Source organism: Meriones unguiculatus (genome assembly GCF_030254825.1).
Source record: "Meriones unguiculatus strain TT.TT164.6M chromosome X unlocalized genomic scaffold, Bangor_MerUng_6.1 ChrX_unordered_Scaffold_30, whole genome shotgun sequence".
Taxonomy (NCBI): domain Eukaryota; kingdom Metazoa; phylum Chordata; class Mammalia; order Rodentia; family Muridae; genus Meriones; species Meriones unguiculatus.
This window is the reverse complement of record NW_026843706.1, coordinates 11,278,936-11,305,062: the sequence shown is the minus strand read 5'-3', so window position 1 is coordinate 11,305,062 and position 26,127 is coordinate 11,278,936. Positions and strand designations below refer to the sequence as shown.

The 26,127-nt window shown below is 38.4% G+C and overlaps 1 protein-coding gene across 6 annotated transcripts in view; it reads left to right on the top strand.

The window, feature by feature from the left end:
* The window catches only part of Tasl (TLR adaptor interacting with endolysosomal SLC15A4), a 203,450-nt gene that overhangs the window by 142,833 nt on the left and 34,490 nt on the right, over positions 1-26,127 (top strand). For 5 of the 6 annotated variants that reach the window (XM_060376701.1, XM_060376703.1, XM_060376700.1 and 2 more), the window contains one exon: positions 16,971-18,406. The exons of the other annotated variant lie outside the window; for it this stretch is intronic. In XM_060376701.1, coding sequence (XP_060232684.1) covers positions 16,972-17,868 — 897 coding nt within the window. In that variant the 5' untranslated portion in view covers position 16,971 and the 3' untranslated portion in view covers positions 17,869-18,406. Of the gene's footprint in view, positions 1-16,970; positions 18,407-26,127 lie in introns of those variants that run through there. 6 annotated transcript variants of the gene reach the window in all.

Here is a 26,127-nt window from a genome sequence, read left to right as displayed (position 1 = left end):
CATAGGGTTAGAGTATGTCCCATAAAGACATACCCTTTTGGTTTCTTTCTTGCTTTGTATTTTTAAGACAAGGTCTTACTCTGAAGCACTCTGAAACTCACCATAGCCTAGCCTAGACTGACCTTGAAGTAATCAATCCTCCTGCTTCATCGTTTCAAATGTTGGGAATAAGCTACTACACTCTATAGGTCTATAGGAGGAGGCTTGATTAAGGTCAAGGTTAAGCAAGACACAGCCCAGGATTCTGTTTTAATAAATAATTTAATTGGAACACAGCCATAACAATTTGTTTGCATGTTTTCTGTGTCTATTTTTCTTCCATGCTGGCAGAGTTGCAACATACTTTATGACCTATAATACCTTAAATATTTACTATCCTTAACAGGCATTTTTAGATATCCCCTTTACAAAGTCCTTTCTTTTTAGTTCTCTTTGCTCTGTTTTACTTTTGAAGTTTAGAAAGTTTCTAGTTATGCAACCCTAGCTGCCTTAGAATTTGTAAAAATATGGCCTTAAACTTGTGATCCTCCTGCCTCTGGTTCCTTAGTGCTGGGATTAGACATGTACAATCACTAGGTTTTCTTTTTTATTTTGTCTTTACGTTGTTAGGATATAAGTCAAATGTATGTCTATATACACAAATTATAACAACATTACACACACACACACACACACACACTGATCTAGAAAGAAGAATTTATATTGATGTTTTCTCAGAAATCCAAGTAAATGATTGAAAAAAGTACTGCACTTTATCCCATACTTCTAGCTTGTGAATTTGCACACCAGGTTTAATTTTGGTATGCCATTTTCTGATAATGATTAATGTAGGTTAAATTGGTCTAGAACATCTAATCAGCAGATTCCTTGGGCATCTTTTTTTTTTCACAGTTAACTGTTCATAGACTCTAAACATACAGACAGACAGACACAGAGAAAGAGAGGAAGGAGGGAGAGGGAGAGGGGAAAAAGAGGGAGAGGAAGAGAGGGACAGAGAGAGGGGAAAGGGAGGGATTCTCTAAAATGAGAAATGAAATTTCAAGCAATAAAGGTATATAAACAAATTAATACATTAGGTTCAGTGCTTCAAATAAAATTAAGCATGCCTTTGAGATATAGTGATAGCTTTTTAAAAATTTCATAGGCAATAAAATTATTAAGAAAAATGCTAGAAATAAATTAAAATAGTCCCAGGAAACTTTCCTCTGTCTGTTTTGTGATTTTTAGAATTCTATACATAACGCTGTATTCATTCTAGTAGTGCATTAAATTGTGGTTACAACTAGATTAAAAAAAATTAAACTAAGTTAATGGCTATGAGAACTGGGGGGTGCCTGTGATTCCAGAACTCAGGGAGGCAGAGGCAGGTCGATCTCTGTGAGTTCAAGGCCAGCCTGGTCTACAAAGTGAGTCCAGAACAGCAGCCAAGGCTACACAGAGAAACTCTGTCCTGAAAAATAAAAAACCAAACCCAACTCAACCCAAGCCAACCCAAATCAAACCAAACCAAAACCAACCAAACAACCAACCAAAACAAAACCCTAAGTTGCATTTAGTTATTTATGTATGTGCATATCATGGCACCTGTGTGGAGCTCAGAGGATAACTTGACAAATTTGGGTCTCACCTTCTATCAAGTGGGTTCTGGAAATGAAACAGAGGTCATCAGGTCTGGCAGCAAATGCTTTACATTCCCCAATGAACTGTCTCCCCCACCCCCTGTCAGCATTCCCTTTTTGGACAGGATCATGCTATGTAGCCCAAATTGGCCACAAATTCACAGCTATATTCCTGTGTTACTTTCCAAAGGACTGGTATAGGCTTGGGCTGTAAAGTGCAGCTCAAATAAATTATATTTGTATATTTTTTGTTTGTAATTTTTGTGCAGTGTTTGGCTGCACAGCTTAACTCTTTCAGAAAACTCTGTGTCATGCTTTCTACTGCCCTCTGCTGTCAGTTTTCAGAAACATCAGATTCTGTGTAAAATTGTTTTCTGACCTATAGTATCTGAGTGCCTGGTGATTTTGGATACATTGTTCCAAAGTTGCTTAATTTAATATCTGAAACTAAAACGGTACTTCTGCGGTCTTTACAAAGATATGTGACAAGGTAATGTTGTGTGCATTTTAGGGCATTATTATAAATACTAGAAAGTTTCTCAGGCCCCCTATACTTGGAATTTGATTTTATTATTAACTCTAAGTTACTTGTTCTCTGGTGGACTCAAGTTCCCTCTTTCTGTTTCTGTCTCTTGCTCTGTCTTTTCAGACATAGTCTCTCAATGAAGCCAAGGCTGGCCTGCATCATGGCATATGAACCAACCTGGCCTCCTCCTGTCTTTATCTCTCAAGTGCTAGGCTTACAGACATACTTAATCCCATGGGGCATTCCCTATCCACAGATATTTGTACTCAGATATCCCATCTCTTATAGGCTCAAGAGGAGTGTAGCTAAACCTGTGTGTCCTCCCTCCTCTACATTTCAGAAAATGCTAGTGCCATAGAGGTGTTATTTATGTTATTAAGGCTAGTTTTTACTATGTAACCAAGCAGGCCTCAAACCCACAGTAATGCCCTTGCTTCAATCTTCCTCCTGCTCTGTGATTATAAGACTGAGACATCAAACCTGGTTCCAAAGTTATTCTGAGCTCTTCTTTCATCTTCATTTCCACACCTGAGAGGTTTTATTCATTTTATTTGGTTTTGGTTTTGGTTTTAAGGCAGAATCATGTAGTCCAGGCTGGCTCCACATTTGCTATATAACCAAAATTGGCCTTTAGTTCTTGGTCCACCTACCTTTACTTTCCAAATGCTAGGAATTATGAGAGTGCTTTACCATGCTTGGTTCTTGGTCACTTGTATTTATTCCTTGTCTCACCTATCTGCAATCTCACGTTTAGCTCCTGTTAAGGTGGAGAATGAATTGAGCACTACTAGTTTGCAGCTTTAAGCACAATTTCTCATCTTGCTGATGCTCATCTTGCACTTTACTGATGAATGTCACAGATTTCACCACACTCTGAATAATTTTTTCTGCATGTCAGGTTGGGAGTCCTAAATTTTAAATGCTTGGGATCAGTGTTTTTTGTTAAAGATTTTGAAATATTTGCATATATACAATTATATATTTTGGGAAATAAAAAATTTTGTGTATTATATATGCCTTTGTACATACACACTAACACTGAAGGCAACTTTTTTTTGAATTTTATTTTTTTCTTATCAGTTACATTTTATTAACTCTGTATCCCAGCAGTGTCCCGATCCCTCATTCCCTCCCAGTCCCTCCCTCCCTCCCTCAACTCCACCGTGCCCCTTTCCAAGTCCACTGATGTGGGGGGGACCTTCTCCCCATTCATCTGATCTTGTTTTATCAGGTATCTTCAGGACTGGCTGCAAAGCCCTCCTCTGTGGCCTAACAGGACTGCTCCTCCCTTGGGGGGTGGGGAGGCCAAAGAACCAGTCATTGATTTCCTGTTAGAAGTAGTCCTTATTCCCCTCACTTTGGGAAACCAATTGGTTACTGAGCTACCACAGGCTACATCTGAGTGGAGGTTCTAGGTTATATCCATATATGGTCCTTGGTTGAATGTCAGTCTCAGAAAAGACCCTGTGCCCAGATATATTGGTCCTTGTGAAGCTCCTATCCTTTCCATATCAGACTAACTCCCCTTCTTTCTTATGATTCCCTATACTCTGCCAAAGGTTTGGTCATGAGTCTTTGCTTTGAAAACACTGCTACTTAGAGTCTTTCAGATGCCCTCAGTAGACTCCTGTCATACGTTAAATGCACATCCCATCTGTCTTTCTAAACGAGGATTGATCATCTTACCCCATGTCCGCTCAATTGATTATCTTTTTTAGGTGTACAGATTTCATTATGTTTATTATATCTTATAGGTCTATATAAGTGAATATATACCGTGTTTGTCTTTCTCCTTCTGGGATATTTCACTCAGAATGATCTTTTCTAGATCCCACCATTTGCCTGCAAATTTCATGATTTCCTCCTTTTTTATTCCATTGTGTAGAAATACCACAATTTCTGTACCCATTCTTCTGTTGATGGACATCTAGGTTGTTTCCAGGTTCTGGCTATTACAAATAAAGCTGCTATAAACATGGTTAAGCAAGTATCCCTTTTGTGTACTTGAGCAAACTTTGGGTATATACCTAGCAGTGGTATAGCTGGGTCTTGAGGAAGCACTATTCCTAATTTTCTTAGAAAGCGCCAGATAGCTTTCCAGAGTGGTTGTACCAGTTTACATTCCCACCAGCAGTGGAGGAGGGTTCCCCTTTCTCCACAACCTCTCCAGCATGTGTTGTCACTTGAATTTTTCATCTTGGCCATTCTGATGGGTGTAAGGTGATATCTCAGGGTCGTTTTGATTTGCATTTTCCTGATGGCTAATTAGGATGAGCATTTCTTTAAGTGTTTCTCTGCCATTCGATATTCCTGTATTGTGAATAATTCTCTGTTTAACTCTGTTCCCCATTTTTTTAACTGGATTACTTGGTTTGCTGCTTTTCAGCTTCTTTAGTTCTTTGTATATACTGGATATTAGTCCTCTGTCAGATAAAGGGTTAGTGAAGATTCTTTCCCAATCTGTAGGCAGTCGTTTTGTTTTGATGACGGTGTCCTTTGCTTTACAGAAGCTTTTCAGTTTTATGAGGTCCCATTTATTGATTGTTGCTCTTAGAGCCTGTGCTGTTGGTGTTCTGTTCAGGAAGTTGTCTCCTGTGCCAATGAGTTCTAGGCTGTTCCCCACTTTTTTTTCCAATTGATTTAGAGTATCTGGTTTTATGTTGAGGTCCTTGATCCACTTTGACTTTAGTTTTGTGCAGGGTGATAAATATGGATCTATTTTCATTTTTCTGCATGTAGACATCGAGTTGGTCCAGCACCATTTGTTGAAGATGCTGTCTTTTTTCCATTGAATGGATTTGGCTTCTTTGTCAAATATTGAGTATTCATAGGTGTGTGGGTTTATTTCTGGGTCTTCTATGCGGTTCCATTGATCCTCCTTTCTGTTTCTATGCCAATACCATGCAGTTTTTATTACTGTTGCCCTGTAGTACAGCTTGAGATCAGGGATGGAGATACCTCCAGATGATCTGTTGTCGTACAGGATCGTTTTGGAGATTCTGGGTTTTTTGTTTCTTCATATGAAGCTGAGAATCTTTTTTTCAAGGTCTGTAAAGAATTGAGTTGGTATTTTGATGGGAATTGCATTGAATCTGTAGATTGCTTTTGGCAGGATGGCCATTTTCACAATGTTAATCCTACCAATCCATGAGCACGGGAGATCTTTCCATCTTCTGATATCTTCTTCGATTTCTTTCTTCAGAGACTTGAAGTTTTTCTCAAACAGGTCTTTCACTTGCTTGGTTAGAGTCACACCAAGGTACTTTATGTTATTAGTGGCTATTGTGAAGGGTTTTGTTTCCCTAATTTCTTTCTCAGCCTTTTTGTCTCTGGTATACAGGAGGGCTTCTGATTTTTTTGAGTTGATTTTGTATCCTGCCAATTTGCTGAAGGTGTTTATCAGCTGAAGGAGTTCTTTGGTTGAATTTTTGGGGTCGCTCATGTATACTATCATATCATCTGCAAATAGTGACACTTTGACCTCTTCCTTTCCAATTTGTATCCCCTTGATCTCCTTTAGTTGTCTTATTGCTCTGGCTAGGACTTCAAGTACTATGTTGAAGAGGTATGGAGAGAGTGGGCAGCCTTGTCTTGTCCCTGATTTCAGTGGGATTGATTTAAGTTTCTCTTCATTGAGTTTGATGTTAGCCATAGGCTTGCTGTATATTGCCTTTACTATCTTTAGGTATGTGCCTTGTATCCCTGCTCTCTCCAAGACTTTAAACATGAATGGGTGATGGATTTTGTCAAATGCTTTTTCGGCATCTAAGGAGATGATCATGTGGTTTTTCTCCTTCAGTTTGTTTATGTGGTGGATTACATCGATGGATTTCCGTATGTTGAACCACCCTTGCATGACTGGGATGAAGCCTACTTGGTCATGGTGGATGATATCTTTGATATGTTCTTGGGTTCAGTTTGGAAGTATTTTATTGAGTATTTTTGCATCAATGTTCATAAGAGAGATAGGCCTGAAGTTCTCTTTTTTTTGTTGGATCTTTGTGTGGTTTAGGTATCAAGGTGACTGTGGCTTCATAGAATGAGTTTGGTAGTGTTCCTTCTATTTCTATTTTGTGGAATAGCTTGAGGAGAATTGGAGTTAGCACTTCTTTGAAGGTCTTGTAGAATTCTGCGCTGAAGCCATCTGGTCCAGGGCTTTTTTGGAGGGGAGACTGTTAATGACTGCTTCAATTTCCTTGGGAGTTATAGGGCTATTCAGTATTTCTACCTGATCTTGACTTAGTTTTGGTAGATGGAATCTTTCAAGAAAATTATCCATTTCATTTAGATTTTCAAATTTTGTGGCATATAGGCTTTTGTAGTATGACCTAATAATTGTTTGGATTTCCTCAGTGTCTGTGGTTATGTCCCCATTTTCATTTCTGACTTTGCTGATTTGGATAAGTTTCTCTCTGCTTTTTAGTTAGTTTGGCTAAGGATTTGTCTATCTTGTTGATTTTCTCAAAGAACCAGCTTTTTGTTTCATTGATTCTTTGGATAGTTTTATTTGTTTCTAATCGATTGATTTCAGCCCTTAGTTTGATTATTTCCAGCCGTCTGCTCCTCTTGGGTGTATCTGCTTCTTTTTTTTCTAGGTTTTTCAGTTGGGCCATTAAGTTGTTTGTATGTGATGTTACGACTTTCTTCTTGCAGGCATTTAGTGCTATAAATTTTCCTCTGAGCACTGCTTTCAACGTGTCCCATAAATTTGGGTATGTTGTGCCTTCATTTTCATTGAATTCTAGGAAGTCTTTAATTTCTTTCTTTATTTCTTCCTTAACCCAGCTGTCATTGAGTAGTAAGTTGTTCAGTTTCCATGTGTGTGTCGGCTTTTTGTTGTTTCTGTTGTTGTTGATGTCTAGCTTTAGTCCATGGTGGTCAGATAGTATATAAGGGATTATTTCAATCCTTTTGTATCTGTTGAGGCTTGCTTTGTGACCCACTATATGGTCTATTTTGGAGAAGGTTCCATGCAGTGCTGAAAAGAAGGTGTACTCTTTTGAGTTTGGGTGAAACGATCTGTAGATGTCTATTAGGTCCACTTGATTTAGGGATTCTGTGAATGCTTTTATTTCCCTATTTGGTGTCTGTCTAGTTGATCTGTCCCTTGTTGAGAGTGGAGTGTTGAAGTCTCCCACTATTAAGGTATTAGGATCAATGTATGATTTAAGCTTTAATAATGTTTCATTTACGAATGTCGGTGCTCTTGTATTTGGGGCATAGATATTCAAGATTGTGATGTCCTCTTGGTGGATTTTTCCTTTGATGAGAATATAGTGGCCCTCCTTATCTTTTTTGATTAACTTGGGTTGAAAGTCTATTTTATTAGATATTAGGATGGCTACTCCAGCTTGTTTTCTGGAACCATTTGCTTGAAAAACAGTTTTCCAGCCCTTTACTCTGAGGTAGTGTTTATCTTTGTTGCATAGGTGTGTTTCTTGGATGCAACAGAATGTTGGATCCTGTTTCCGTAACCATTCTGTTAGCCTGTGTCTTTTTATTGGTGAGTTGAGTCCATTGATATTGATAGATAATAGTGACCAATGCATGTTAGTTCCTTTTGTAATGGAGTCGATGATCTAACCCTGTTTCATTGCTTGTTTTCTTTTCATTTTTGTTGGGATGTTATCTGTATGCACTGTTTTCTTGGGTGAATTTGTTTTCGTTGGATTGGAGTTTTCCTTCTAGTATCTTCTGTAGGGTTGGTTTGCCTTCTGCTAAAGGGCTTGGAGCTCCACCTCAGCGGCTGTAGACCCCAGGCAGTTAGGTCTGCGCTGAGAAAGATGAGTCCCCACTGAAGGCAACTTTATGCAATATTCTTTTTTGGTCCTGAACTTAGATTATCTCATGAAATTATTTGTTCATTTATGGTGTCACGTTGGCATTCAAAAACATCCAATCATTGGAGAATTTTAGATTTATGATTTTTTTAAATTAAAAGTGCTTAGCTTAACATTACCTGAGTTTAAGTGGAATACATTCAGCCTTGTCTATCTTAATGGATTTACTCCCTTTGGTCAGGGGTAAATCTATCCTTAGACACTAGGATGAATATTCTGTTTTGTCACTTTACTAATCTGCACTTCATATACAAGAATGGCAGGGTTTTTGTTTTTGTTGTTGACAGCCTTAGCCCATAGTAGAGGCTGGTTTTAAATTCTATGATTTTCTTGCCTCAGCCTCCCAAATGCTGGGATTGTACCATGCTCAGTTAAACTGATAGAGACCTTACTTACCAAAATCATGACACTGACAAATAACAAAATTCTAGGCCTTCCTCCATTATTGTGAAGACATGGAGATCATCAGTGTTTTTCATAAATGTTTTACTATTAATGTTTCTTTTACAAATATGGGTGGCTTTGTATTTGGGGCATAGATGTTCAGAATTGTGATGTCTTCATGATGGAATTTTCCTTTCATGAGTATAAAGTGACCTTCCCCATCTCTTTTGATTAATTTTGGTTGAAAGTCTATTTTATTAGATACTAGAATGGATATTCCTTCTTGCTTCTTGGGTCCATTTGCTTGGAAAACCGTTTTCCAACCTTTTACCCTCAGGTAATGTCTATCTTTGTGACTTAGGTATGTTTCTTGTATGCAACAGAATGTTGGGCCTTGTTTATACATCCATTCTGTTAGTCTGTGTCTTTTTATTGGAGAGTTGAGTCCATTGATGCTGAGAGAGATTAATGACCAGTGTCTGTTAGATCCTTTTATTTGATGTTGGTTGTGATAGTGTGTTTGAGTACTTTTACTTTTGCTGTAGTGAGATTATTTATTTCCTGTGTTTTCCTGGATGTAGTTAGCTTTCTTGGGTTGTGTTTTCTCTTCTAGTATCTTCTGTAAGGCTGGATTTGTGGGTAGATACTGTTTAAATTTGTTTTTGTAGTGGAATATCTTGTTTTCTCCATCTATGATGATTGAGAGTTTTGTCTGGTATAGTAACCTGGCAGACATCTGTGTTCTCTTAGGGTCTGCATGACATTCATCCAAGCCCTTCTGGCTTTCATAGTCTCTGTTGAGAAGTCAGGTGTGATTCTAATGGGTTTGCCATTATATGTTACTTGGCTTTTTTCCCTTGCAGCTTTTAGTATTTTTTCTTTGTTCTGTATACTTACTATTTTGATTATTTTGTGGAGGGAGGAATTTCTTTTCTGGTCTAATTTATTAGGTGTTCTGTAAGCCTCTTGTATGCTTATAGGCCTCTCTTTGAAATATTCTGTGATTTTGCTGAAACTATTTTCTGGGCCTTGGAGACAGAAATCTTTTTCCTCTATTCCTATTATTCTTAGGTTTTGTCTTTTCATGTTGCCTTGGATTTCTGGGATCATTTGTGTCAGAACTTTTTTAGATTTAACATTTTCTTTGATGGATACATCGATTTTTTCCACCGTCTCTTCAACACCTGAGATTCTTTCTTCCACCTCTTATAGTCTGTTGGTTATGCTTACCTCTGTAGCTCCTGTTTTCTTCCCAATGTTCTCCATCTCCATGATTTCCTTTGTTTGTGTTTTCTTTAATTTTTCCATTTCTATCTTCAGATCTTAAACCATTTTGTTGATTTCCGTCACTTGTCTGGTTGTATTTTCCTGCTTTTCCTTCAATCCCTTCACCTGTTTCTTTGAACTTTCCTCTATTTCTTTTATTTCTTTCAGTGATTTAATCATTTCCTCTCTAATGGCCACAAACTGTTTGGCTTTTTATTTCTGTATTTCTTTACGGATGACCATAATCTGTTTGACTTTATCTTCCTCTATTTCCTTAAGCATTTTATTCGTTTCTTCCATTATCCTCTTTGTAAGCATGTATTTAAGGTCATTTTCTTGAATTTCACTTATGTTAGGGTATCCAGGACTACTTGCCCCTGGATAACTGGATTCTGGAGATGTCTTATTGCTTTGGCTTTTGTTTATTGTGCTTTTATGCTGGTCTCTACTCACCTTTCTGTCTCATGTGTTGGCTGTTAGTTTCTGGTCCCTGCTGGAATCCCGGGGTGGGGGAAATCACCTTTGCAAGAAGATGGTTGCTCCTGAAGGAGGCTTCTTCAGCTTTTTTGATATGGTCACCATATGGCCGGTGCTTCTCAGGGAATTGCCACAACTCTCCTTAGGTGTATGGTCCTGTGGGGTAACTGGGCTTGTTTTGGAGTCCAGGGACTCTCCTCTCATGAGAAGTCCTGGAGACAGCTGCCCTGCCACTGGGTTTCTTGCTCTGAATTTAGTGAGCTGTTGCTGCTCTTATACTGTGTTTCCGGGATGCAGACCTCGTGAAGAACCAGGCAGCCCCAAGATTTGGTCAGTTTAGCAAGGGCGACAGGTTGTGCTTTGTAGTAGTATCTGGAGGCAGATCCTGTGGGTCCCAGGCTTCTGTAGGTTTGAGGGTAGAGCTCTGTGCCCCAGTACCCAGTATTTTGGCTCACAGATCAAGGTTTTAGTACATCATGGTAGGGAAGTCATGGCAGTTGTAGGAGGAGAGCAGCAGGCAGCAGCTGGTCTCATTTTGTCTGCAGTTAGGATACAGAGAATTATGGATATTTAGTGCCTAGCTTTTTCTTTCCTTTTGTATTTACTGTAGAATTCCAGCCCATGCAAGGTGACACAGTTAATATGGGTCTTCCTATCTCAGTTACCCTAATCTAAATAATCCCCCAAAGGTGTTCCCAGAAACAAACTTAATTTAAACAAACACACATGCTCAGAAGTTTGTCTTCTAAGTAATTCAAGATACTGTGAAATTGACCATCAATATTGACCTTCACAGGTACGTATCAGCAGTGTCTAAGAGTTTTCCCAAATCCTTGATAGTATTTGTTGTTTGTTAATTTCATAATAGCCATTCTGCTTTAGGGTGTTATGGGATCTCAAAGCAGTTTTAATTTGCATGTCCATGATGGCTAAACTTGTCCTTCTTTTGGTAACTCTCTGCTCCTTTCACTTGCACATTTATTAATGATTATTAGTTATTCTTATGTTTGCTTTGTTTTGAATTTGTTAGGTATACTGGATATCAATCCCCTGTAGGGTTACTGGCAACGATTTGGGAGGTAGACACACACACACACACATTCACACACCTGTTCTGCTATCTTACTTGGATAGCAGTACTTTCTACTTTCTCCCAAATTTGGGCTCATAGTTTCCTAATATGTAGGAAGTACTCTTTGTCAGTCAAGGTTCCTTTAATCACTTCACAATGTTGCAGATGTTGAAGACTAGGGATGTTTCAAAGGGAACAAACTGAGATCTTTACCTGTCTTTTCAGGTCTTTATCACCATCAAAGAGAGAGTTCAGAGACAGGACAAGATAAGGAATTGAAAACTCATATACTTAAGGAGTGAGTACAAGCTTCTCAAGCTGGAGGAATCACTGGAATTTTTTATTTAGTTAGTTTTATTCTAGAGTCATAATCTCATTCTGTAACCCAGGTTGTCCTGGAACTAATCATGTAGCCCAGTTTGTCTTCATCTCACAGCATTATTATGTGGGTGCTAGGATCCAGACACAAGTCCTTGTGTCATCAGGTCAAACTAGTTTTTCTACCCAGCCTTTGGAGGTATCATCATCTGTAACAATGATAATATGATATATTGATGATGATGATGGTGATGATGATGATAATAATAATAAAAACCAGTTAATTATTGGTCATCTTGGTAGACTATGTTTATTGTAACTGGTGTTTTGACGTAAACAGGTGTTTATTTCCTTGTTTTTTTTTCTATTGTTGGAATAGTCACATGATGTTCTATTGTAATAAAGGTTTACAGTTGCATCAGCCTCTAGCATCCGTGCAGTATGCCTCTTTTATTCCTTCTCCTTCTCCTATCAGGTCTACCTCAGTGGCTCCCTCTTCCCAGGGGTTGCCTCTAAGTTCCAAATGCTCATATATACAACTAGAGGATCAGTTAGGAATAGGTATATGAGGAGAATATCTTTGATTTCACAGTGTAATTCCACTTATAGCCACAGCAACTTCTCACCTTACCCCTGATTCATGCTCTTTGTAAGTTATGTCTGCAATTTTTCTATACCAATTATAGTCATGCTTCAGATATTTAGGTGGGCTTTTAATCTTTTCAGTTTATAAGGGGACTTGATAAGGCAGCCTCAGGTGTGTTTGTCTATGTGAATCACATACCTGTCTCATTTGCATCTTGCTAGGCATGAGAGAATTTCCTGAGAGTTCCTGTTTCCTCACTTTCTCCTTGGGAGCTAGGGTGTAGGGAACAGAGGAAGTCCTGAGTGAGTGAAGTCCTGAGAGAATCTGTGTTGTTGACATGGGCACAGCCATGTCAAGGACCATAGCCATAGATTCAGAAGGAAATGGCAAAGCCTTCCTTGGGCATCCAATTGTGGGTATTGATAGTGTGTGCAGACAATGTCTATCATAGCTTTCTTTCTTTAGGTATTTATAGCCTAAAGGCATTTCTTTTGTACAAATTCCTCCTACTGAGATTAGCTAAATTTGTCTCTTTGGTCCAGCTATAAATACCACCTTCTTCTTTATCTGTATGGAATGACTCACCCCCCTTGTTCAGCTGTATGTAATAATGCCAACTCTCTGTTCAACTCTATATATTTGTCTTAGTTAGGGTTTCTATTGCTGTGACCAAAAACCATGACCGGAAAGCAAGTTGGGGACTAAAGGGTTTATTCAGTTTGCACATCTACATTGCTGTTTATCACCAAAAGAAATTGAAGATAGGAACTCAAACATGGAAGAATCCTGGAGGCAGAAGGTGATGCAGAGGCCATGGAGGAGTGGTGCTTATTGGCTTGCTTCTCATGGCTTGCTTAACCTGCTAACTTATAGAACCTAGGACCACCAGCCCAGGGATAGGCCCACCCACAATAGGCTCGACAATATCATATTAATCATTAATTAAAAAGTAATTAATTACAGTAGATCTTATGGAGACATTTTTCAATTGAGGTTCTTTCCATTCAGATAACTGTAGTTTGTGTGTCAAGTTGACGTAAGACCAGCTAGCACAATAATAAATACATTGAGCCCCGGAAGTGCTATTGTTTCTCCATGAAACAGCCCAGTCCACTTGATCCCAACTTTTCTATTGTGTGTCTCTGTGTTTGTCTTCTCTCTATTCCTTAGGCACTCCAGTAAGGTTTTTCCCTGGCTCCTTGCTGGACAAGGCAGTTTGGTACTGAATTAATATTGTTGACCTATAAATATTATGCCCTAAGCTTTTTTTAAAAATTTTATTTTATTTTTATTGATTACAGTTTATTCACATTGTATCCCAGCTGTAGCCCCTTTCCTGTCCCCTCCCAATCCCACTCTCCCTCCCTCTTCTTCTCCTATGCCCCTCCCACAGTCCAATGATTAGGGGAGGTCCTCCTCCCCTTCCATTGGACCCTAGTCTATCAGGTTAGGACTGGCTTCTTTGTCTTCCTCTGTGGACTGGTAAGACTGCTCCCCCTCAGGTGGAGATGATCAAAGAGCCAGCCCATGAGTACATGTCAGAGACGGTCCCTGTTCCTATTATTAGGAAACCCTCTTGGACATTGAACTGCCATGGGCTATTTCTGTGCAGGAGTTATCTCCATGCATGGTCCTTGTTTGGAGAATCAGTCTCAGAAAAGACCCTTGGGCCCAGATTTTTTGGCTCTGTTGCTCTCCTTGTGGAACTCCTGTTCCCTCCAGGTTTTTCTATCTCCCCCTTCTTTCATAAGATTCTCTGTACTCTGCCTAAAGTTTGGCTATGAATCTCAGGATATGTTTTGATACTCTGCTGGGTGGAGTCTTTCAGAGGCCCTCTGTGATAGGCTGCTGTCCTATTCCCTGTTTTCTCCCTCTTCTGTCTCATTTGTCTTTCTGAGTGAGGATTGATCATCTTAACCCAGGGTCCTCCTTCTTGATTAGCTTCCTTAGGTGTACAGATTTTAGTATGTTTATCTTATATTATATGTCTAATATCCACTTATAGGTGAGTATATACCATGTATGTCTTTCTTCTTTTGAGATACTTCACTCAGAATGATCTTTTCTAGATCCTACCATTTGCTTGCAAATTTCATGATTTCCTTGTTTTTAATTGCCGAATAGAATTACATTGTATAAACGTACCACAAATTCTATATCCATTCCTCCCTTGAGGGACATCTGGGTTGTTTCCAGATTCTGGCTATTAAGAATAAAGCTTCCGGGGCTGGAGAAATGGCTTAGAGGTTAAGAATAAAGCTTCCATGAACATGGTTGAGCAAATGTCCTTGTTATATACTTGAGCATCTTTTGGATATATGCCTGGAAGTGGTATAGCTGGGTCTTGAGGTAGCACTATTCCTGATTGTCTGAGAAAGCACCAGATTGATTTCCAAAGTGGTTGTACAAGTTTACATTCCCACCAGCAATGGAGTAGGGTTCCTCTTTCTCTACACCCTCTCCAGCATCTGTTGTCACTTGAGTTTTGATCTTAGCCTTTATGATGGGTGTAAGGTGAAATCTCAGTGTGGTTTTGATTTGCATTTCCCTGATGACTAAGGATGTTGAACATTTCTTTAAGTGTTTCTCTGCTATTCGTTGTTCTTCTATTGAGAATTCTGTTTGGCTCTGTACGCCATTTTTTAATTGGGTTACTTGATTTGTTGTTTAACTTCTTAAGTTCTTTATATATTCTGGATATTAGTCCTCTGTCAGATTGCCCTAAGCTCTTAATGGTTCTGATTTTAGATTATAAAGTTTAAAAGCTCATGTTACAGTATCTCAAAAATAATTTTTTAGTTATTATTATGCTCACTTGTCTCTTTTTTTGTTTTTGTTTTGAGACAGGGTTTCTCTGTGTAGCTTTCGTTGTCCTGGGCCAGACTGGCCTTGAACTTACAGAGATCTGTCTGCTTCTGCCTCTCTCAGTGCTGGAATCATAGGCACATGCCGTGGTGCCCAGCTCCCCTCTTTCCTTTTTGATTGCTGTGAGACTTGGTTGAGCTTAGGTTCCAGATCCTCTTGCCTTAGCTTCCCAATTGCTGGGATTACAGATGTAGACCACCATGCTTGACTTTTACTTTGCTTATTTCTTTTGAGACAGAGTCTCACTGTTAACTTATATTTTTATTTTTTTATAATCTCCCTATGTTGTCCAGGCCAGTCTTTATCAAGTTTCTCTAAAGTTTATGTAGAAATTCAAAAGTCAACAGTGAAGTTTTGCCTTGGCTCACAATGATATTCTGGACCTATAAGAAGAATGGCATGCCTGGTGGGGTTAGGATGGAGAAATAAACTTTATCACTATTAGGGCCTTTATTGTCATCTTTGTTGCTTGGATAGTTACCTTCTCATGTATTAAAAACTGTCTTCTCATGTGGATACTAATTTTATTGAAGTTAGAACTGTACTTTGAAAGTATTTTTTAAGGTGAGCATTTTATTTTATTTTTTATTATACGAAGAATACAAGCATTATTATTTACAGATTAGTTGAAAACTTAACTTTGTATCTTTATGTTGCATATTAACTTTGCCTACATTTAAACAATTGATGAATTTGATGAATATCCTTTGATAATAATTTAAAAAATATAGACATTTATAACATTATTATTGTACAATTTTTAAAAGGAACATTTTATTCACTTGGAAAACTGCTTGAAAGTAAAAGAGGAGCTGAAACTGAAAAGAATAACGAATATACTTTAAAAAATTATCTTTCTTTCTGATTTTTCAATTTCAGTGTCAAATTGATAGGTCTGTTTTAGCAGCCCAGCCCTTGGGATCAAAGACACCCATATTGCCACACTGTTGCCTGTTGCTCAAATTCCAGGAATGCCAGTGTGTTCCTTTTTTAGAAAACAGCAGCTGCTGGTTTCTGGCTTGTTCTGTCCACCCCTGACTTCAATGACAACTGCTATTGAAGTGAAGGGGGGAGGGCAGGTGTGAAAAGGCCTACTGTCAGGAAAGAATTTGAATAACTAGGGTAGAGGTAAACTTGTCAGTTGAGTGTAGACATTTCTAGGATATATTCTGCTAAGCAAGAGGGATAAAAAGAAAAATCCAACAGAACCTTAAAAGGTACGGGAATACGTTGATCTTTCATAATATATCAGCCATGAATTAGTTTCAGAATTCTTATCAATTATTTCATCAACTTACCAAATACTTTTAGAATCCCTCCTATATCCTGATTGCTATTTAGCCTCCAGGAACATTTTTTTTTTTTTATGAGCAACATTACAGTTCTTGTTTCAGTAGAATTTGCCACATATTTCTTCAATATAGCTACGTGGCTCTCCAGATGACAATTTCTCTACTTCCTTTCTAGGCTCAACATAACTCTTTTTGTCCAACTCTGGAGGCCTTTGTGATCAGATTGCAGGCTGTTGTACCTTTCCCATTTATTTTTCTCAGCGTTTTATTATGTGGTTAATAGGCCATGACTCAGTGTCTTCTTATGATTTTATGTCTATAGCCCTAACTCCTATTTACCCTTTACCTTTAAGCTGAAATGCTACATGCCTTAAGCCACATTCTCTGGGTTCTCCCTTTTTACCGTGGGCTATATTAGGGTTTTTTTCTTTATGCTACCTTTGTGCCTACCACCGTTATAATCCCCAGTATGAAATTATTGGGATTATTTGTGTATACTTAATTTTCTTCTGTAGGAGGATGGGTTATATCCTTTCATCTTAGTATCTCCAGCATATACCATGGGAGTGGCATACATCAGATACACTCAGTGAGTGATGGCCTGGTCAGTGAATGAATGAATGAGTAAATGAATTCATCATTCTTTATTTTTTATTTGTCAACTGCCATTTAAATTTGTTCATGTCTTTTTCTCTTCCACTATTTCTCATGAATTCTCTTTTCAGAATGCTGTCAGAAGGGTATCTCAGTGGACTTGCCTACTTGAATGACATTCAGTGGAATTGTGCATCTTATAATGAACCAGTCACTGGGGAGCAGGGCAAGGCAACAAATTCTGTTGCTGCTCTTTCATATTCCTCTGTGGATGAAACAAAAGTTCAAAGTCTTTATGTGAGCTACAAATCCTCTGGGAAGTTTATTTCATCAGTGCATGCAAGAGGGAGTCAGCACAGCAGAAGACAGAGCAGAACAGTGCTACAGGCAAACCCCAACCCTGTGTTTGAAAGTCCAACCTTGGCTGAAGTTGACATATGCAGAGATGTGATTAGGGAGACCTACTTGGTTCCACCTTCTTGCAAAAGTATTTGCAAAAATTACAATGACTTACATATTGCAGGGGGCCAGGTGATGGCCATTAACTCAGTTATGGCAGATTTTCCCTCAGAGAGCAGCTTTGAAGATGGTCCTTTGCTGAAGTCATCTGAGATTCCTTTGTCCATGGAGGATTCCATTTCCGCTCACCCCACTGAATTTCCCCTCAAACCAATCCAGCAGTACTCATCCTACTGGAAAATCACCAGCATCAAAGAAAAAAACAGCCTACAAATGCAGAAGCCTATTTCCAATGCAGTGCTCAATGAATACCTAGAGCAGAAGGTGGTTGAGTTATATAAGCAATACATTATGGACACCGTGTTTCATGACAGTTCTCCAACCCAGATTCTGGCATCAGAACTCATCATGACTAATGTGGACCAAATTAGTCTTCAAGTGTCTAGAGAGAAGAACCTGGACACTTCAAAAGTCAAGGACATAGTGATTAGCCACCTATTGCAGTTGGTATCATCTGAGATCAGCACTCCTAGTCTCCATATTTCTCAGTATAGCAATATAAATCCATAAAGAAAATTCCTCTCAATTCTTCCCATTCCTACCAATCCCAAAAGAGCACTGTATTCATTTATTCAGAGAACACGAAGGAGGGAATTGTGGAAGGGAATTAAGGACTAGTGGAGGAGAGTTTGATAAATCTCATACTACTATACCTACTGAGGGAATACAGGAAGAGGAACCATGAGGAATGGTTTCAAGTGCAGCAGAATCAGAGCAAAAATAAAAATGATTACAGAGAGAAGGAAGGTACTGTAATTTCATCAGAGGAGTGCTGAAATTGAAAGATAAGCCATATTGGGACAAAAGGAAACACTATGGTCAAACTAAAACCCAAACGATTTGAAGATTGGGAATTAAACATGTTTCCTATTCATATAAATTCCTCTAAGTTGTTTCTTCTGGAAAGAAATGGACTACAAGAAGGTTGTTAAATTTGGATGGACTGACATTTTTTTCAAATATAAGCTTGTATCTTTTTTCTCTATTCTATATCAGTAGGTTATTTGGATGTGTTCATTTGTAAATATTAAATGTATACCAAACAAAATGCAATTGTTTAATTTTTTTTATTATTTTGCAACAAGTTTCAGCTAGCTCATGCTAGCTTTGCGGTCATCACATAGCTAATAATCATGAATCTCTTGTCCTTATGCTTCTATCTCAGAAGTGCTGGTATTATAAGCATGTACGATCACATTTGGAGGTAATTTTATTTTTGAATGAAAAGGTACAGCTACAAGACAATGACTTAAATCCTTTAATTCTGTTTAGTAATAGAGATAGCATTTTATCAACAGAAACCTTCCCCACTGTGAACATCAAAGCATTTTCTTTATTTTGCTGAATATGATTTTCATGGTGCTGCAATGTTCAAAAGGAATTATGAATACTTTTCTCCTCATTTTTCTTTTTTCATATGTACTTATGACCTGGAGCCACAGAAAAGTTCATCTTTATGCTCCATCCAAGACTTAGGGTCCTATAGTTTCAGTTTCTGTATATTTGTTTACTAAAACAGTAGCTTCATATGTGCATTACTACGTTAATCTTTTATTCAGCTCAGGAGTTGGAAAACTATGGCCCATTGGTCAAATCTGATTTTATGACAGTTTTGGACTCTTGTTAGCTAGGAATGGGTTTTCTCTTTCTGTTTTTCTTCTCTTTCTTTTGAGTCAGACTCTGTGTTTATTATGTGTAATTATGTATTATGTTCCAGCTGTCTTAGAACTCACTATGTAGACCAGGCTGGTCTTTACACACAGAGATCTGCCTGCCTGTGCTTCCCACATGCTGGGTAAGGGTATGTGCCACCACATTACACCTGGCATGTTTATTATTTTTAATGTTTAATATGCCTTAAAAAGCCCCAAACCTTAAATAAAAAATATTTTAGAGTGTATATGAAAATTAGATGAAATTAAAAATTGAAATTCAGTGTATATAAACTAAATTTTAATTGTTTGCTTGTTTGTGTATTGACAGATGGAATTCAAGGCTTGACTTATGACAAGCAAGTGCCATAACACTGAGATATATCCCAAGCTGCCTACTAGATTTTATTTATTTATTTGTTTGTTTTTTTGTTTGTTTATACACACACACATATATTTGTTTAGTATAGTCTGTTGCTACTATTTCACAATAGTGGCAGAGTTGAACAGACATCTAGAGAACATATGGAACCAACAAAGCCTAGTATTCTTCTTCTTTTTTTTTTTTTTTAACTATCTGACTCTTAACAGAGATATTTGCTAACCCTGTTCAATGACAGTGTTACGCCCATACTTGATTCATGTTTGCCAAGAAGCAGGCTCTCTGGACCTTAGGGAGCATGTTTATGGAGACCAGATTCCCTCTGTGAGGGATGGAGGGAAAAAAATTCAGAGGTTGCTATAAGGAATTACAGAGAATCTTCAAAATAGTTTCAAACTGAAACAAGAGAGCTAGCTTTTGTACACAAGCACCTTGCATCAAGGTGTGTCCCTTGAGCTGAGTGGTTCAGTGAGGGCAATTTTCAGACTGGAAGTCTACATTAGTCAGACTCCAGGCAGCTATGGTGGCCTTTGTGGTGGAGATAGTAAGATAGTAATTTCACATTCAGAAGGAGGAGCTTAGGTTGAACAATCGTTTAGGGTTTTTTTTTTTTCTTTCTTTTAATTTGTGCTTTTGAGACAGGTTTTCTCTCTGTGACCTTGTCTGTCCTGGAATCGGTCTGTAGACCAGGCTGGCCTTGAACTCACAGAGATCTGCCTGTCTTTGCTTCCTGATGCTGGGATTAAAGGTTAAAGGTGTACACCCCTGTTTCCAGTTTTCTTTTAGGGTTTTCTATGTTTTTATGTGTAGAGTGAAAGTATGTATTTTTTTCATAGCACATACTATTGTGCAAGGAATCCTGATTTTGACACAATTATTTAGAAATATTATTCACTAGTTTCAGTATACTACCATTACCATAACCATGCTATCTGCTACGCTGTAATTGCCTACTCTGTATCAATACCATGATAAACATTTTCATGAAGCGATTCTCAAAATAACATAAGGATAGAGGGACCTTTCATCTCCTTAAAGATGAGCCAACTAGGCTAAGGGAAATTATATAATTTGTTAAAAAGCATGTACTAGGTAGTAGAACTGAATTTGAATTAAGCTCCATTTAATTTTAAAGTTCTGTAGATTTTTATTTTGTTGTTGTTGTTTTTGTTATAGATCCCAGGAATGTCTTGAACTCATGTTCCTAAGCCGTCAGTCGTCTCTGAGTTCAAATTATAGGATGGCTATACACTATTATGCCTAGATAGAAGTCCTGGTTTTTAACAACTACCATTTGCTTTCTCCTGTTTTTATTTTTCTGCCCTTGCTCTTGGGTATGAAACATAGGTAGGACTTTATATACACTAGGGGAGCACTCTACCACTGAGTTCTAGTCTTTACCTATTTTACTCCTTTGAGAAGGAGTCTGACAAGTTACCCAGGCTGATATGGAAGTAATTCTGTAGTGAAGTTAAGGCTTTTACTCAAGATTCTCTTTCCTTTGCTTCCCAAGTAGCTCAGATTATAGGCCAGCACCACAAGCACTGACTGCTCTCTCCTGCAAGTTTCTTTAAAGTTTTATACTTAAGATGAGCCAACTCATTAATCTGAAAACAGTTATGTTAATTCATTTCCTTATATACTTATTTTATATCTTCTTCTCCACAGAATGTAGGCTTTAGTCTATTCATGTTTCTGTACATCCCAAACCCTGCGTGGATATAGCATGTGTTTAATATTTGACCAATGGATAGGCATGTTTGGAAGATATTAGATACGTCATCTGGTGATCAAAGTACAAGACAATCAATGAAATCAAATACTTGTGATTAGACAAAAAAAAAAAAAAAAAAGCTACTGTGTTTTCCCCAGAAATTAAACTAATGAATAAATGCACTTATCAGCAGGCAAATGCTACCCTAAAACAATGTATACTAAAATATCACTGTGGCTGTTTTCTTTTGCTTATTGAGAAATAATGTTAGAAAACCAATTGATTTGTTAGTTTTCATTGAGCATTCATTTGATGCTGCATATTGGTATCTGTATTTTTTTTATTGAATCACTGTGTATTTAGCTTATGACAAAGATACAATGCATGTTTACAACATAGAGGAGCAGTTCCTCTTCTCTGAAAACTTACCATATTACTGAAGAGACACCTAGAAGGTAACTTGGGATCAGGGAGCAAAGTCAATTAAGAATTTAATTAAGAATTTGCAAGGTGTTATAAACAGAATAATGTGAGCAATAAAATCAATGCAAGTGTGATTATTATTGGAAAGGAGGTATGTTAATGAGTGCTGGAAGTGGAGGAACCCAGGGTCAAAATCAAAGGTACCAAGGAGAGGTAGTTTAAATAACTTTTAAAGGACAAGGCACGGTCTTGGCAGATAGATTATAGACATATAGTCTAGGCAGAGTGTGTTATTCCAAACAAAGAAGTATTTACTGAAGGAAGGATTACAAACAGATGGTTATAACTGGGACTGAACAGATGCATGAAAAAACAAAAAGTAAAAAATGCTGGGAGTGTAGTTCAGAGGTAGCACACTTACTTGCCTAGCATGTGCAAGGACCTAAGTTAATTTCCAGTAACATAAAGAAAGGCACGGGAAGTGTAGTAAGACCTGTATACCAACTCTTTGGAGTCAATCGAATGATTCTGAAAACTTCTTTGCAATTTATTCGAATTCAATATTGGCAGCTCTCATCTATTATATATTTTATTTTCTTGCTCTTTTGCTCCAGCCTGATTATTTTAGGATTATGACTGGTACTTTCCCAACTAAACATTCTGGGCATTGTGGAAGAAGTTGGAATTCCTTCAGCATGGACTTTAGTCCAGTTCTGCTCTGGTCAGTGTATTAGGTTCTCTAGCAAAACAGTACCTATAGAATGAATATATATTAAAAAGAGCATTCACCAAATTGGCTTACACTATAAACCCTAGGTGGTTGAACAATGCTTCCCTATCTACTGGAAAGGCTTAAGACCTGGTAACTATTCAGTCTACAAGGGTAGCTAAGTCAGCAATTCTAGTCTGGCACTGAAGGCCTAGATTATTTCTAGGGAGCCACTGTCTTCAGTCCACATTGGAAGGCCAAAGAAACTGAATTATCATGTCACTGAAAAATGATGGCAACCATAGCAAAATGCTACTAGCCTAGATGAACTTCCTTGCATGATGTGAAGGCAAACAGGCTTTTTCTTTTTCTTTTTCTTTTTTTTTTTTTTTTTATTTAGGTTGCCAGCAGAAGGTACCAACCACGTTTAGGATGGGTCTTTGTGTTTTAACTGAACTGATAGAGAAAATCCCTCTTAGCTCTGCCTAGTGGCTTGCCTACTAGTTGATATTAGAGCTAGCCAAGTTGACAACCAAGATTAAACACCATAATCATGATTTGGCTGTAATCTCAGAGTGGGTATGATCCATGGCTATTGCTCATTTGGTGTAGTAATGGCTCTACGTAGTCCCACACACATTGTTTATTTCAGTTTTTTTTTTTTTTTTTGTGTGTGTGTGTCCACTGTTTATCCAGGAATAACCCAATGTTAAGAAGATTAAGTGGAATCCCTAGCAATATTTCAGTTGAGGTTTATAGAGAAGTTTCATCTGTGATTTACTAATTTGGTTATTAGGGACATGTAAAAAGTCAAGGCAGCTGTGAAACTTGTTTCTTTCTTTTTTGGAGGGGGATGGGTGGAGGAGGCGGTTTCGTGACAGGCTTTCTCTGTGTAACAGCCCTGGCTGTCCTGGACTCTCTTTGTAGACCAGGCTGGCCTCAAACTTACAGAGATCTGCCTACCTCTGCCTCCCCAGTGCTGCGATTAAAGATGTGCACCACCACTCCTGGCATGAAACTTGTTTCTAATAGTCTAGTTTTCATTTTCTTTGTGTCTTAAAACCTCTTTTTTTTTGGGGGGGGGCTCTGAAGATTGAGCACATCCCATCCTTTGTTCCTGTTTTAAGGGTTTTTGTTTTGTTTTTTTTGACATAAGGTCTCACAAAGTTGCCTGGGCTGGCATCAAACTCACTATGTAGCCTATGCTGGCTTTGAACTTTTGATTCTTTTGCCTCAGTCTTCCAGTGTTGGTATTATAAGCATGTGCTACCAAGGCCAGCAAGTTTTCCTTTTATTTTTTAAGAATAAAAGTAACCAGTTCTTTTGAAACATAAAACAAAAGTCATGGTGTAGGGTATGAATATTTCAGTCCACATTGCAGGACAAGTTAAAAACTGTTTTTGCTTGTTTGTTTTTGCTCTGTGCACATCCTAGTCAGAAGAATGTTTTGAATTATTGGAACTTTGTATTATTATTTTATCTTGTTTGAATTATGTTTTAAAATTCAAACATTTAATTAACTTTCTTTAAACTTTTGATTTTTTGATATTTCACATACATTTTCAATGTACTATGATCATAGTCACTCCTGTGTCCCTCTACCAATCCCTCCAACTCTTGCTAACCCACTTTTCCACAACTAGCCTTCATACTTCCATATCTACTTATTATTTTGTGTATGTAGATCTTCTGCATATAGCCAGTTTCTGTATGTGGATCATAGTTTATGATCAACATAGTAATAGTAATGCTATTTTTTTTCTGTAAGATGTTCTCCCTGTGTTGCTGTTGCTAGGGTCAAACTCTGTGTGCTCATACCTTGGACTTGTAATCTAGAGGTAGCAGGTATTTAATAAATAAATCTTTTGGCAGTGACTTTGGATAGCTAGTGTCAACTGCTGACCCAAAGTATATGACTTGAATGGCATACATACAGATGACTTTTCTGCTATCATTCTTTGGAATTATGTGAGGTTCTATAACTGCGAAGAAGAAGAAGAAGAAGAAGAAGAAGAAGAAGAAGAAGAAGAAGAAGAAGAAGAAGAAGAAGAAGAAGAAGAAGAAGAAGAAGAAGAAGAAGAAGCCGCCCCAGGAAGACTTGAAGTCTAGAACGACTTTGGAGAGATTTTTATGTCACTATGGGAAAACAACAGTTCAGATTAAGAAATTTAGTTTCTCAAAGGAAAGAAAGAAACCAAGAAGAAGGGAATAAAGAAGGGAAGGTATTATTAATTATACCCAAGTATGTAGTGAAGTTGGAGTTGTAGAAGTCATAGTCCCAATTTCCTGTCCTGTCCAAGGAAGAAATAACTCAATGACAGAAATGTTCAACTTTGAAACTAGTGGCATTGATTGACTAGGATCAATGAAGAGATAGTCTAATGATGGGGGCTAAAGAGAAGAGGCAATAGAAATAAAATTTCTTTACTCTCATTCTATAACCCTCTTGCATCTCTTTTTCTTCCTTCATACATGCGATTTTTTTGTTGTTTTTTTCCCCCTTTCCTTCAGTTTCCTCTTCCTTTTCTTCCCATATCTTCTCTTTCCTTCTTCTCCATTCCACTAACATATCTTTCCCTTCCCTCATCTCCCCTTTTCATTTTCTTTCCTTCTCTTTTTTCTTTGGAGTGCAGTAACATGTTTCATAGAAAAAGAAACCCACAAACAATTCATGACCGAACTCTAGGATTGTTGATTTATTTGCATGTAGGTGCAAGGAACCTCAAATAAGGTGCAGCAGCAGAACATGCCAGATGAAGCTCATGGTACTTTTGGCACAGCCTGAGTGGCATCAAAAGGAACAACTCTTCCTGAAGGAGCAGCCTTTGCACTTTTGTACCCTTTTTTTTTCTTTTCATTTATTTTGTATTACAATTTATTCACTTTGTATCCCAGCTGTGGCCCCCTCCCTCATCTCCTCCCAATCCCACCCTCCCTTCCTCTTTTCCCTCTATGCCCCTCCCCTAATCCACTGATAGAGGAGGTCCTCCTCCTCTTCCATCTGACCCTAGGCTATCAGGTCTCATCAAGACTGTCTGCATTGTCTTCCTCTGTGGCCTGGCAAGGCTGCATCCATCAGGGGAGGTGATCAGAGAGCCTGCCATTGAGTTCATGTCAGAGACAGCCCCAGCTCCCCTTAGTAGGGAACCCACTTGGAGACAGAGTTTATGGGCTATATCTGAGTAAGGGTTTTAGATCCTCTCCATGCATGTTCCTTGGTTGGGTTATCAGTTTCTGCAGAGCCCCCAAGGCCCAGTATTTTTTATAAAATTCCATGCGCTTTGCCCAAAGTTTGGCTAAGTACAAGCCTTTCGAAGGCAGGTTATTAAAACGGATGCTGAGACTCATAGCCAAACTTTGGGCAGAGTGTAGGGAATCATATGAAAGAAGTGGGAGACAGAAAGAACTGGAAAGGTCTGGAGCTCCACAAGGAGAACAAAATAACCAAAAAATCTGGGTCCACGGGTCTTTTCTGAAACTGATACTCCAACCAAGGACCATTCATGGAGATAACCTAGAACCCCTGCACATATGTAGCCCATGGCAGCTCAGTCTCCAAATGCACTTGCTAGTAAGGAGAACAGGGGCTGTCTCTGACATGAACTCAGTGGCTGGCTCTTTGCACCTCCCCCCCACCCCCGAGGGACAAGTAGCCTTACCAGGCCACAGAGGAAAACAATGCAGCCAGTCCTGATGAGACCTGATAGCCTAGGGTCAGAGGGAACTGGAGGAGGACCTCCCCTATCAGCAGACTTGGGAAGGAGCAAGGGAGGAGATGAGGGAGGGAGGGTGGAATTGGGAGGAGATGAGGGAGGGGGCCACAGCTTGGATACAAAGTGAATAAGCTGTAATTTATAAAATTATAAATAAACTTTTAAAAAGTGGAAAT